This window comes from Microtus oregoni, unplaced genomic scaffold (assembly GCF_018167655.1).
Source record: "Microtus oregoni isolate MIOR12 unplaced genomic scaffold, Mior012 000022F_ref0000154, whole genome shotgun sequence".
Taxonomy (NCBI): domain Eukaryota; kingdom Metazoa; phylum Chordata; class Mammalia; order Rodentia; family Cricetidae; genus Microtus; species Microtus oregoni.
In genome coordinates this window covers 9,417,833-9,430,344 of record NW_024543081.1, presented here as the reverse complement: position 1 = coordinate 9,430,344, position 12,512 = coordinate 9,417,833, and the positions used below count along the sequence as shown (strand labels likewise).

The 12,512-nt window shown below is 54.2% G+C and overlaps 1 protein-coding gene across 1 annotated transcript; it reads right to left on the bottom strand.

Moving 5' to 3' along the window:
- Positions 1 to 2,703: 2,703 nt before the first annotated feature.
- On the bottom strand, positions 2,704 to 11,576 carry Pnpla5 (patatin like phospholipase domain containing 5). The gene is made up of 9 exons (XM_041672658.1): positions 11,381 to 11,576; positions 10,858 to 11,090; positions 9,084 to 9,149; positions 8,626 to 8,835; positions 7,462 to 7,522; positions 6,446 to 6,631; positions 5,277 to 5,403; positions 3,436 to 3,552; positions 2,704 to 2,824 (listed from the first exon to the last, which is right to left on the bottom strand). Exons 1-9 carry the CDS (start codon positions 11,571 to 11,573, stop codon positions 2,722 to 2,724), a joined length of 1,296 nt encoding a protein of 431 aa, XP_041528592.1. The 5' UTR covers positions 11,574 to 11,576; the 3' UTR covers positions 2,704 to 2,721.
- Positions 11,577 to 12,512: the final 936 nt, after the last annotated feature.

Sequence of the window (12,512 nt, the reverse complement as noted above, 5' to 3'; positions counted from 1 at the left end):
GACACAACCTCAAGGTGTTAATCAGGATGATCTGATCAGTTAGGCGTTGTGTCACATGCCTGTCACCCCAGCATTTGGGAGCTGGAGGAAAGGAGAGTCAGGAGTTTGGGGCCATCTTCAGCTACACAGTGAGTTCAAGGCCAACCTGGGCTCCATGAGACTGTCAGGGACCAACAGCAGCAGTGACTATTGTGAGATGGATAAACACACCTGTTTCACTGTGAGAACTAGTGCTCTGTGTGTGATCCCATAGCACAATGACATCCATTTAAAAGAAGGAAGAAGGGCTGGGGAGATGACTCAGGGGCTAAAGTGCTCTCTGTGCAAGCATTAAGACATGAGTTTGAATCCCCAACACCCACATAAAAAAAAATGCTTGGCATGGCTACCCATGCCTGTAATCCCAGCATTGCGAGTCAAGATAGATGGGTCCCAAGAGCATGCTAACTGACCAATCCAGCCAAAAGGATGTTTTCACTTCAGTGAGAGATTCTGTCTTTGGCAACAAGAAAAAAAGGGTGATAGAAGACACCCCAAGTCTTCCTGTGACCTCTGCACCTGCACACACACATGCATGAAACACGCACGCTCATGCATGAAACACACACACGCAGGCACGCACAGCCTGGTCATTAGAATGTTTGCCTAGTTCCATTCCCGACGCCACATAAACAGGGTGTGATAGCACACCCAGCATTTCTGTCATCCCAGCGGGTCCCCTATGGAGTGAGGAGCTGACATGGAAGGGCACGGCATGGGGAGGCTGAGCAACTTTTGGCATGGAGGCTCTGTCCATGATGAGATACAAAGGACAGGGATGAGAATGTTCTCAGGAATGTTCTGAGAGTCAAATCCCCTGCCCCAGAGCCCTAGTTGGTGAGGGTGAAGGGACTTCACAATGGCATCTGAGAGTAGGGGCTGGGCAGTAACCCAGCTCAGAGGAGAACAGAGCCTGGCCTTCTGGAGCCGCCTAACCCCAAAAGAGACAGCCCCACCCTGATGTGAGGATTGAGTTTGTGTCTGGCTCACCTGGAAGACATGAGAAAGAGCAAGTGGGCGAGACGGGATCTACCCTGGGACTGCCAGAAGGGGGAAGCCTCTTGTTCACACCATCTGCTCTCCTGGCCCTCTCAGCCCTGTCTGTATCACTGGCTCACACCTCTGAAGTTTCAAGAAGTTTGGTATTTTTTTCTTTTAGATATGTTTCATTGTATAGCCCGCAATACCCTGGAACTTGAGATGCCCCCCGTCTCTGCTTACAGGCCGGCATCCCAAAACCCTGCACCAGCTCTTCATTCATTACTCCATCCCTGCCCTAATCCAAGTTCCTTGGCATTAGGGATAGAGAGAAGGCTTCCTGCTCCTGCAGAGGACCCAGCCTCCACATCAGGGGTCTCACAACCACTTATAATTCTAGTTCTGGGGATCGGATGCCAGCTTCTGACCCCTGTGGGCACCTGCACACAATGGTGCACATTTATTCACACAGACACATGCTTAGTAAAAGTAAATTTCCAAACACCTTGGTGGTATGATACAGCCTGTGGCTCTCAGCATGCCCTCCAGCCTCTCGCACACAGTAGTGGCTGTGCTGTGACAAGGGCTTCATTCTCTCTGCAGGGCCTCTGCACCTGCTGCTCCCTCCAGGGCCTGGCCGAAGTCCTGGCCTCTTGTCAGGTCTCAGCTCAACAGCAGCCTTCTTGGAGCAGCCTCCTGACAGCCTGGTCCCTGGTCCCTGTGGCTCCCCACTTGGGTTTCAATCCTTCCTCACTATGTTCTCTTCTGAGGACCTTTGGGAGGGCTCGTGGCATCATTTCCCATCTGTGTTCCATCTGAGAGCCAAACGAATGAATGAATGATATGTGGTGAATAGATGGTCAATGTATGGATAATCAAGAGATGAATTAATGAATGAGTAACACATCGTCTCTCCTGTCTACTATTTATTACTTAAGCTCTTCTCTTGTTGGAACCTCCATTTCTCTACAGACCCATCTCCACTCAGGCTGGGTGTCCCCTACAGTCTGGTCAGGGACATAGTGTAGATTCTTCAGGGACAGAAGCAACAGAGACCCCAAGGAGAGGCCAGAGGAGGTTTAGTTATGTGTGGTACCCAGAAATCCTCCCAAGGAACCAGGTTGCAGTGGCAGTAGGTCCCGTCCCCATCCATGACCAAGACCCCTCCCCAAATGGATCCCCAGCTAGGCACTTTCCATCTGCACTTGTTACAGGGGTCAACTCTTCAGGGGAGTGCAGACCAGAGACGGGGGCGGGGGGCGGGTCAGAGCAGTCGCTGCCATGAACTGGGCCTTGGGGCACCAGTTCCAGTCCTGTACAGAGTGGAACACACCTCTGCTGGACACTTGTGCCCTCTGTGTCCCCCACATGGAGATCCAGTACTGAGATGTGTCTTAGCTTGTTCTGTCTTTTCTCCATGACAAAATGGGCAGGAAGAGGGCTGTGGCCTGGGCACACAGTAGCCTGATGACATCCAGAGAGGCCCTGGAAATAAAGGTCCCAGGAAGGGCTGCGAAGAGCCCACATCCCCCTCCAGGAAGCCACCTGCCCACACAAGAAGCACAAGGCCTGGCATGGGCATGAGGAGCAATTTCCCCAAGCTGGGCTCAGAGCTCCTGGGCCACAGCCAGAGGCAGACATAAGCACACAAGAGGCAAGGACAGGATTCGGGGGGGGGGGGAGGGTGTCACGCATTTGGTTGGCCTAGCCCATTGCACGATCAGCAGGTCTGAGGTTCAAGGCCCGGTTCTCAGAAGCAGCTGTCCCCCGCTGAAGGGGACCAGAGTCTGCGCTGGTGACAGGCGGGCTAAAGAGGGAGCAGGAAGCGTGTGTGAGTTCAAGGCCTGGAGTTTGGTAAAGGCAAGGCGTACCACAGGGACCCCCTTACAGGGAGCGAGTTACTTCATCCCCAGCCCTCTGAGGAACGTCTCAAGCCCTCAGGAGAATCAAAACAGGAGAATATCAGAACTCCAGGGTGGCTTTTCCTAAGAGGACAAGGGCAGGAGAGTATGAGTACACTGTGTCTCCTACATCAGGGAAGTTGTCAGAAGACAGGCCAGCAGTCCCTAGCCATATAGAGCCAGCCTTGAGGGACAGGGTGAGAACTGTACCAACCACAGAGCTGTGATAAAGGCCTAGACTGCCTAGACTGACCAGTGTGACTAGCTCAGAGCCCCCAGACACTGGGTGGTACACATAGCAGTGAACACAGACAGGTCTCCCCAGGTGGATGGACAGAAGGACATGGGATACATGTTGAGCACTAAATATAAGGTGCGGAATGCTGGATGGACGCTGTGTGGTAGGTGCTAGGTTCTGAGTTCTGTGAATTGGGTACTAGGCACTAAGTGCTAGGTAGGGGATGTAGACAACATGCTTAAGTCCTGACAAACACCTCAGTCCTTCCCCCGGCCTCACCTGCCCAGCCTGAGGAGCTGTGTCTTTGCCATGGAGTAGACCTCAAGGGCTGTGCTCTTCAGGAGCCCCTGCATCCAGTGCAAGTCAGCTGGCATTTCAGGCAACCACAGCAGCAGCCTGTGAAAGGGACAGGGTCAGCTTCCCGGGGTGCTGGGGGGCAGTCCCAGATCAAGGGTGGTCCCTACGTTTCAGGCAACAGCTGGAGAGAGGGGAAAGGAACAGAGCCTAAACTGGGCAAGAAGATCTCAGGAAGGCCCCGTGATCACATCCATAGCAGGATAGTCAAAAGTGGACTTTTCAGGGGAGGGATGGACCTTGGGGTCAACTTCTGTAGAGTTCCAGTGAGAAGCCTGGGGTAGAAAGGGGTAGAAAGGGGAGGGGTCGTGTGATGCTAGCTTGGAGACTGCTCTGCAGCCTGGGAAGTCAGAAAAACCCTCTCAGGGTCTCAGCTTTCCTCTCCTGCCAAAGGAGGACCATGTGCCTATGGTCCTTTACCATCTCCATCTCCATCCATCCCTCTTCCTGACCCGTGTCAATAATCCATGTCCCTTTCAGAGGCCAGTGCCTTCCTCTGCTCTAAATGCCCCGCGTGTGGGTTATAGGGGATATCAAGGGTGAAAGTGGCATGTTCTGGGCTGATTCCAGCAGCTTCACACCGTAGAAATGGCTAGATTTCTTCATTTTCATTTCAGCTCACGGTTTTAGTAAACAGCTCTGCCTGAGTCGAGTGTGTCAGGAGGAAGCGTCTCTCCATCAGTCCTGACCCAGTCACTAACTCAGGGCAGTACAATATAGAGCACTGGGGCTCCCCATCATAGACTTTCTGAAGGGAAAGGCGGTTTAGAAACAGAGCCTTCGGGTCTTGCATTAGAGCACACGGCTGGAGTTCTGGGTAGAAGAAACCTTGAGTTCAAAACCGCTTGGGATTGTATAGAAAGATCCTGTCTCAAAGAGAAACGCCAATCTCCCTATAGAACCCCTCTGTCTAAATCAGGTTCGCTCACCTGACCACAGACCCCGTGTGTCTGGCCCTGGCCACTCTCTAGCCCCATCTCATACAGACACCAGGGTTCACTCCAGCCACACCTCCCTTGGGATCCTTGGATGTGCCTGACTCCCTTCTGCTCCCTTTGCACACAGTACCCCATCCACTTGGAAGGCCTTTCTTTCCTCTTTGCCTGATGGACTGTGGCCCATTCTTAAGACTGTAGCTTGGATGCCATCGCCTGCCTTCTCTGACAAACAGTTATGAGTACAGGCCAGTTTAACTCAGGGCTAGTGTGGCTCTCTCCTTACAAGGCTGTAAGCTGTACACTCCACCAGGCCAGAAGTAAGATCGAGGTCAGCCTGCCTCTCTTGCCCCTAGCTAACACCTGGCCCCTGGTCAGCCCTTGCTGATGAATGAGACAATGAAGTAACATGGTCCACTAACCCAGCAAGGCCGAATGCCCAGTACGAGGGCTCAGCTGCCATCAGACTGATCTGAAGGAGCCTTGTTTTCAGGAAAAGTACCATGACCCAGAGAGGTCAAAAAAGCTGGCCTAGACCACACAGCCAATCTAAGATAGACCAGCTGGAAGAGTTGCCAGAGGCATCGCGTTGTCATCGAGGCTCTGATCACGGAGCAAAGGGCAGAAGGTCACAAAACAGTCTAGGTACTACCCAAGGTTCTGTGTAGCCAATCACACCACCTCCCTACCAATCCTCTGGCAGAGCCTACTCAGGCGCTCCATGGGCCAGCCCACAGCAGATAGTGTAGGGAATGCGGGTGCCTGCCAGCTCGAGTCACTCAGCCACCCACACTGGCCACAAGCCTGCCCCCTCAGCCCGGGCTATCTCACCTCCTGCTCCGGAAGTAGACATACTCGAAAGGCAGCGTGCAGGGCAGTAGCAGATAGGTCAGAACCCTCCCTGGCACAGAACACTGGAGTCGAGCCCAGAAGTCCCGCTTGCAAGCCTTCCTCAGTGCTGAAAGACAAGGAGGGGCCCTCTTAGTCAGCCTGGGGTCCCAGGAGCTGCAGACAGATTCCTCCTTCAGCATCTCCACGCTGATGGAACCATTGCTGCCAGCAGGGGTCGCCATGTGCATGTCTTCTCAACCCACTGAAGCCCTCACAGAGGAGGAGACGAAGGTTCAGAGTGGTGGTTCAGAAATGCCTAATGAGAATCTCTTCCAGGAAGAAGCAGAGCCAACCCAGCCTCGAGGCCTGCAAGGCTCCTGTCCTGAGGTCTACTAGGAGAAGTCTGCCATGCTACCTTGGATAAACAAGTCTCCCCAGGCCTTTCTCACAGTAATAGACTCAGAGCTACTGTGAGTACAGCATCTGTTTTGCCAGCTCCAACCCCCTTGTTCACCAGACTAAGCAGGGCAGGAATGACATGAGTCAGGAGGCCACTCCAGACTTCTGGGAGCACAGACTGCAGTTTGAGTTTGAGCAATCATGTCTGAGGTTTGCAGCCAAGGAGACGACACCCAACTCCTTCTATCCCCAGTCACAGGAAATGGGTTTTGTCAGAGCAACAGAAAAGCAACCAAGACACCAGCTCTCTCCTCCTGCCTATCCAGCTCTCCCCAAGTTCATGTCTGATGTGTCACCCCTTCAGCAACCATTATGCTGTAACCCCAGAGACCTACCAGCCCAGCCTCTCCAGCCCCAGGGCCTCTGCACATATGATGCCCTCTGTCCAAACTCTCATCCTTCCATCTTTGACTGGCAGCCCCTGTTTGAAGTGTCTCTGGTATGTCATCTGCCACTTGGGCCTGTGCTTGTCTCTAGGTACCTCACTGTGGCCTGGGCACAGACCTGGCCTCAGTGCCCCAATGGCAGACAGGAAGACTGGCTGAGTTCCTTCTCTTCTCAGAGCCTCAGTTTCCCCACTAGTGAAATAGTGCCAGGTTGTAGTCAGGAGTGAAGGATTCAGAAAAAGCCCCCAGCCACACTTGACGCTTAGTAGGGGTTTGGTAGCTGTGAGCATTCGGGCATGCAAGTGGTGGGAGAAAGGGCAGTACCAGCCTCCAGCTCCGGTGCCAGCAGCTCGAAGTCGGGCACATCCTTGACCAGCACATTGGGGACATCCCATCTGATGGTCAGGCGAAGTTTCTGGCCCTGGTCATGGTCAGCACTCCTGGGTCCCTCCATGGGGGCTGGGGGTTCCTTAGACACCAGGGACCACAGCACTGGCTCCTTGGTGAGTCCTGGATTGGGAGGGAGAAAATCTGATAGTTGGTGCAGTGGCAGCCTCCAGGGGAGATGGTGGCTAACTCTCTACCTGTCTTAGTGCCCAAACCAAATCCAGGACTCAGGCTGCAGGATGAACACCAGCGGCCCCGCCCTGCTGTCCAGACTGCTCTAGAGCCCCAGAGGCATAGCTCCATTTTCAAATTCTGTCCTGCTCACATCTGCCAGCCTTGGGAGTCTCAGCCCTCTACCTCAGTTCCCTTCTATCAAAAGAACTTAAGTCCTACTGTCGTGAGAGTTAAATGCAGTACTCTGAAGCTCTGGCCTGGTGTGGGGTGCTGCAGGTTGTGGTGGGGTGCAGGGATTGAAGATTGGTCTGGAACCCATAGCCTGGCTTCATATCTCACCCTTGCCTTTACAGGGTGACAGACATGCTTCCCAGACCTGGGGACCATGCACCTCCTGCCAGCTAACAGCCCCTTGGAGTGCAGCTCTCCTGCATCCATCCACCTCTGTCTTCCCATCCCAACCAGACACTCTACAGCTGGTCCCAACCCAGCACAGCTGTTGACCCCAGGGAGCTCTCCCTTCTTGCTCTCCCCATCTCAGGCCAAGGTGAACTCTTTCTCTGCCCTAGCTCACTGCTGGAAGAGCCTCTGTCACCCACAGCCCATCTCTATCACTCTGCCTCGATCTTTGGAGGCTCTAGAAGGGGACCCAGAAGGCACATTTCAGTCTCCTTAGGGTGGTTTGACCACACACAGAGCAGGCGTTGAGGTCCCAGGGTTCAAACCCCAGAGAGGCGGAGTCCACCTGACACCACCCCATTACTGCCTCTATCACCTACCCCGTCTCTCCAGGAACCTCAGGGCATCCAGATAGCCTTGTCTGCAGTAGTCAGCTACCACCTGGGACACACGGAACAGAGGGAAGACAGCACTTGGAGTTCCTTAGCAACAAGCCACGGTCTGGAGACATGTCAGCAGATGAACACATCCCCAGCCCAGCCTGCTGCCCCAGTGACCCTCTGCAGGGCTCAGAATCCCCAGAGAGACCCAGTGCTGGCCAGGGAGTCCCAGAGTGAGCACGCGGCACAGGACTGCTCCTGACGTCCCCTCCCTCTGGCCAGCTCACTCCTTACCTAGAGCTCAGGCACCTACCTCCCTCTGTGGTCCTCCCTCTAGTAGACAGAGTGACAAGTCCTGAGTCAGGGTCAATGGGGTCTCTACCTGACTCCCCACAAGTCCAGGGCAGTCCCTTCCCCTTCCCCACCATTGGAAACGTGGTGTGGAGTGGAAGCAGAGCTCAGAGGACAACTGTGGAGCTGTCTCTCCCCTTCTGCCTTTACGTTGGTTCCCGGACTCAAACTCAGTCACCAGGCTTGCCCAGTAGGTGCCTTTATCTGATGAGCCATCTCACTCTGTGAGTGTGTTGTGTGTGTGGTGTGTGTGGTGTGTGGGGTGGTGTGTGTGTGTGCTGGTCAAAGAGACTAGAATAGTCTACAGGATGAATTCCAGGCCAGCTAGGGCTACATAGTAAGACTCTGTCTAAAAATAAAAATTAAAAAAAAATGAGGCATTGAAAAGATGGCTTAGCAATTAAAAACACTGACTGTTCTTAAGAAAGAGCATAGCTCAAGTCCCAGTACCCACGGTGGATGGCTCATAACTGCCTGTAACTCCAGATCCAGGGGTCCAATGTCTTCTTCTGGACTCTGTGGGCACTGTGTTCACATGCACAAACACACACACACACACACACACACACACACACACACACACACACACAAATAAAAATAATAAACCTAGAAAAAGAAATGGAAATAATTGCCTCTGCTAAGTTGAGCGTAGGTCACAGCTGGACTCTAGCCCTCACCCAGGAAGAGGCAGGAGAGGCAGAACCCACCTGCCTGTGTGTGAAATGTGTGAAAACCCATTGTGTGAAATGAGACTGGTCAACAACTAAAGCGGAGGGGAGGGATCATGGGCCAGGACCATGCAGGGTGACCTACCTCAGGCTTGGGGGGGAACAGGCTTATGAACCCCTGAAAGAAGTTCATGGTAGAGATCTGGAAACTGGCATTGAAGGCGGTCAGCTCATACAGACTGCCTGAACGGCTCTGGGGACAGATGTCCACCGTCCCATGGAAGGGAGAGACAGTGATGGTGGTGGGAGAATCGGAGAAGGGCAGGTTGTTGCTCAGGGCTCCGTCAATGTAGCGCTGCAGGGTAGGGAGGCAATGGATCACATTGTCTTCCCCACACCCTCACCGCTGACTGGTGTCTGCATCCACCCCTCTCACCTAGGGGCTGAGCCTCTTTAGGGGAGGCTTGGTGCACAGTAGGTACTCATGGGGAGGTGGTGTCCTCACTCTTCCGTCCACCTCTGGACAAACTTTTATTCCAGCTGCCTGGAGCCCAGAGTGGGACACAAACAGGGTGGGGGATGGGGGCTCCCAAACACACTCACCTCCCCTCTGAACTCCGGAGGGATTGTCCCACAATAAAAGGGGAAATACAAGGAGCAGACCAAAGCCTAGAAGACAAGACAATCGTCCTCGCTCAGTGTTCCACACTCTGCGTGCTTCTGGCATCTAGCAGGTGAGACAGGAGATGATGCTGAGCCTCATCCTGTTCTGGCCCATGCGACCACAAGCTCCGGTGAAGAACAGAGAAACACGGTCCTCCTTGACAGCACCTTTCTCTCTCTGCGGAGGGCACCCCAGCTGCCTGGAGACTTCAGGTGGGATGCTCCACGATATATAAACCAAGGTATCTGTACCAACCCTGGGTCTGGCATAAAGGTGCTACCAATAATCTCTGTGTATCTCCCCCAAAACTGTTCTCAAAGTTGATCCAAACAGATGCTCCTCTGAGGAGGACTGTCAGGACCTCCCTTCCCATGAGAGACACCATCTCCCAGTAGAAGCCCTGATAAGTGCTGCTGGGCAGGGGTGGGGGGGAGGTGCTTCATTTATACATTGTGACCACTGAGCGCTGGTCTCATTGTAATGGGGCTGCGCATGCTGTCCTCAGTCGTAGGATGCTTAGCATCATCCCTTGTCTCTCCTGCTGGATGCCAGCAGCATGCAGAGTGTGGCAGGCAAGGATAGTTCCAGCGTGGTCAACTATGCTGGAGGGTGGGGCGGGACTATGCAAATATTACAGACCTAGGGCTCCAAGTTCAGGGGACATAGACCCTCACCCGACAACCCTAAAAGACCTCCATTCCTCTGACTCTCCCGCGGAGAAGCAGACACAGTACGGGTTCTGAGGGTTCCTTCCCACAGATGGATACAGCTGATGACAGCTGAGACTCACTGAGCACCTTTATGTGCTGCCCAGGTGAGCACACTGGGACAGCCTCTGAAGTCCTTCCCCGGGCATCAGCCCACAGCAAGTGGTACCCCTCAGGCACACTGAGAACCACACACCTATGATCCAGAAACTGCTGGCTCAAGCTGCCTCAGCGTCCGGTACAGGTCACCATGATGAGGCTAGGTATATGCAAACCTCGGTGTCAGGGACAGACAGAGACCCTTATAGAAAGGGTGGGAAGAGCTGCACTGAGGGACACCAGGACTCTTCACACTGGGCTGAGGTCCTCCCACACGGAAACCCATATCCCTTCCGAGCTATTCCCCTATGGCCCTGCTCAGTCTCCCAAAAGCCTGTCTCCTCCTCCACCCCCTCCCATCATATCAGAACCAGAACAGGCTCCATTCCTTCCCAGCCTTGCTCTTCCTATCACGTTTCACATAGGCCCTTTCTTGTGAGGTGTGCTTATTGGATACAAGTCTGGGAAAGGCAAGGATTTTTCATTTGTGCCCCCTCCCTGGCAAAAATCACAGCATACAAACAGTGCCCACACATAATAGATGCTCAGTAAATGTTTGTTCTGGCAATCAGAAAGCATTTGGAAGATGGGGGTGGATGGGACAGGGAGGGCTCCTCCGGAATAAGCAACCCTAGATGCCCTGGCTACAGAAGCTGACTTCCAATCAACCTGGCCCAAGGAACCTTTGGGTTCCTCTCCACCCCATCCCCTAGAGAGCCTTGGACTCAGACCAGTCCTGGATGCAGTCTAGCTCCTGCTGCATACCCCAACACGCACACACGCACACACACACACACACACACACACACACACACACACGTACGTCACCCACAGAAACCCCTGGGCTCACTATTATTTGATGGCTTATTCTCCTTGGGCCTCAGGTTATAACTCAACATCAGCTCACCTGGATGAGTTCATCTCGAGTGGCAAAATGAGTGACTATGAAGTTCTGGCCATCATACCATCGGGTAATGGAGATTCCCAACCTCTGGGAGGCCAGGATGTGGCAATTCTCAGGTAGGGTGTCTTGCAGCTGTTTCCTGATATGCTCAATGGGGCCATAGGCCGGGTGGAAGATGCCCAGGCTCAGACGCTCCACCTGCTTCACCATGCTCAGGAGACTGGAGCAGCAGAAGTCTGCAAGGTGGGTGGGGGCTAGGGTCTCACTACCTGGGACCACCGAAGTTCACCCTCACCCACCAACAGCCCACCTTCCTCGGGGATGCCTGGCAGTCAGTACATGATATCTCCTGTCCTGGATGTCAGTGACCTTAGGGGTAGTATCCCAAATCTGAAGCCAGGATCCATCTTTGGAGATAAAAGTGACCACAGTCCTCAGATTTAGAGGTTGGGTGTAAAGACCTCAGGAGGAGAAGGGGGGTACCTTGCCAGGTTCACCTGTGGTGTCCCTGGACCTCCCCAAGCACCTGCCGACTTGCCGCAAATGATGCTCAGGGCGTTGAGCGCGCCTGCGGAAGAGCCATAGAAGCGACGGGCGCCCTGAAGGATGCACGGTGCACGCTGGCGCAGGCACTGGGTGGCCCCCACGTGGTAGAGGCCCAAGAAACCGGCACCTGCGAAGGACAGGCTCCAGCCACCCTCTGCCTCCAGGAAGTCCATAGTTGGGCGCTTGGAACACCACAGCCTGGATGTAGCACAGGAGCTGGAAGGACCGCTTGCCAGGCACCAATGAACTGGGACCAGACAGGGACTGGGTCGGAGCTCCGGTGGTGCAGCAGGGTGGCCCCGCCCTATGCTGAGTCACCTGTAGCCCTAGCAAGTGAGGGACTGGCACGACTACCCTCTCCAGGTGTGCACAGTTGTGCCCAGAATCATTGCGATCTGTAAGAACCTTGGCCAGGTCCGCACGTTCACCCTGCTCCAAATTGCAGTTGCCTAACCTTGGGGTGTTTGCATTTGGAAAGAAGGACAGGAGGCATAATCAGGAAGAGCCAAGCCCCGACTTGCGGGGGCCCAACCTGCGAGGCCAGGGGTTAGAGGCCTGCAAGACATGGGAAGGGAGGGAGGCTGTAGACCTGGGATCTGGGCTCAGCAGGGACACTTCCTCCAGATGCGTCAACTCCCCTCACTGCAGTTAGCAAGAAGGGACCAGACTCGCAGGTGTACATGTCTGAACAGGTGAGGTGAGGTGAGGTGAGGTGCTTACACATCATGTGGAAATCAGGCCGGGCATGCCCTGGGGGAGGGGGCAAGGGAAATGAAGCATACACCTGGAGGTCAAGAAGAGCAAGGCGGCAGCAGTGTGTGGCATTGTGAGCAAAGAGGACCCCAGTAAAGAAAGGGGATGAGTGGAACCCAGTAAGACCCACACTGGACACCAGAGGACCTTACAAGTAGTCAATAAGGACAGAAAGCAACACACTGCAGGCTGCCTGGTAGTCACATTCTCTGGCAAACTCTGTGCCCCAGTTCAGTGGCTCATCCAGTTAAAGTGTTGCCAACCCTGACCACCTGAGTTTCCACCCCCACGATCCCCACGGCAGAGAGAGAGGACTGACTCTTGTAGGTTGTCCTCTGACCTCCGTACCTACACCAAGC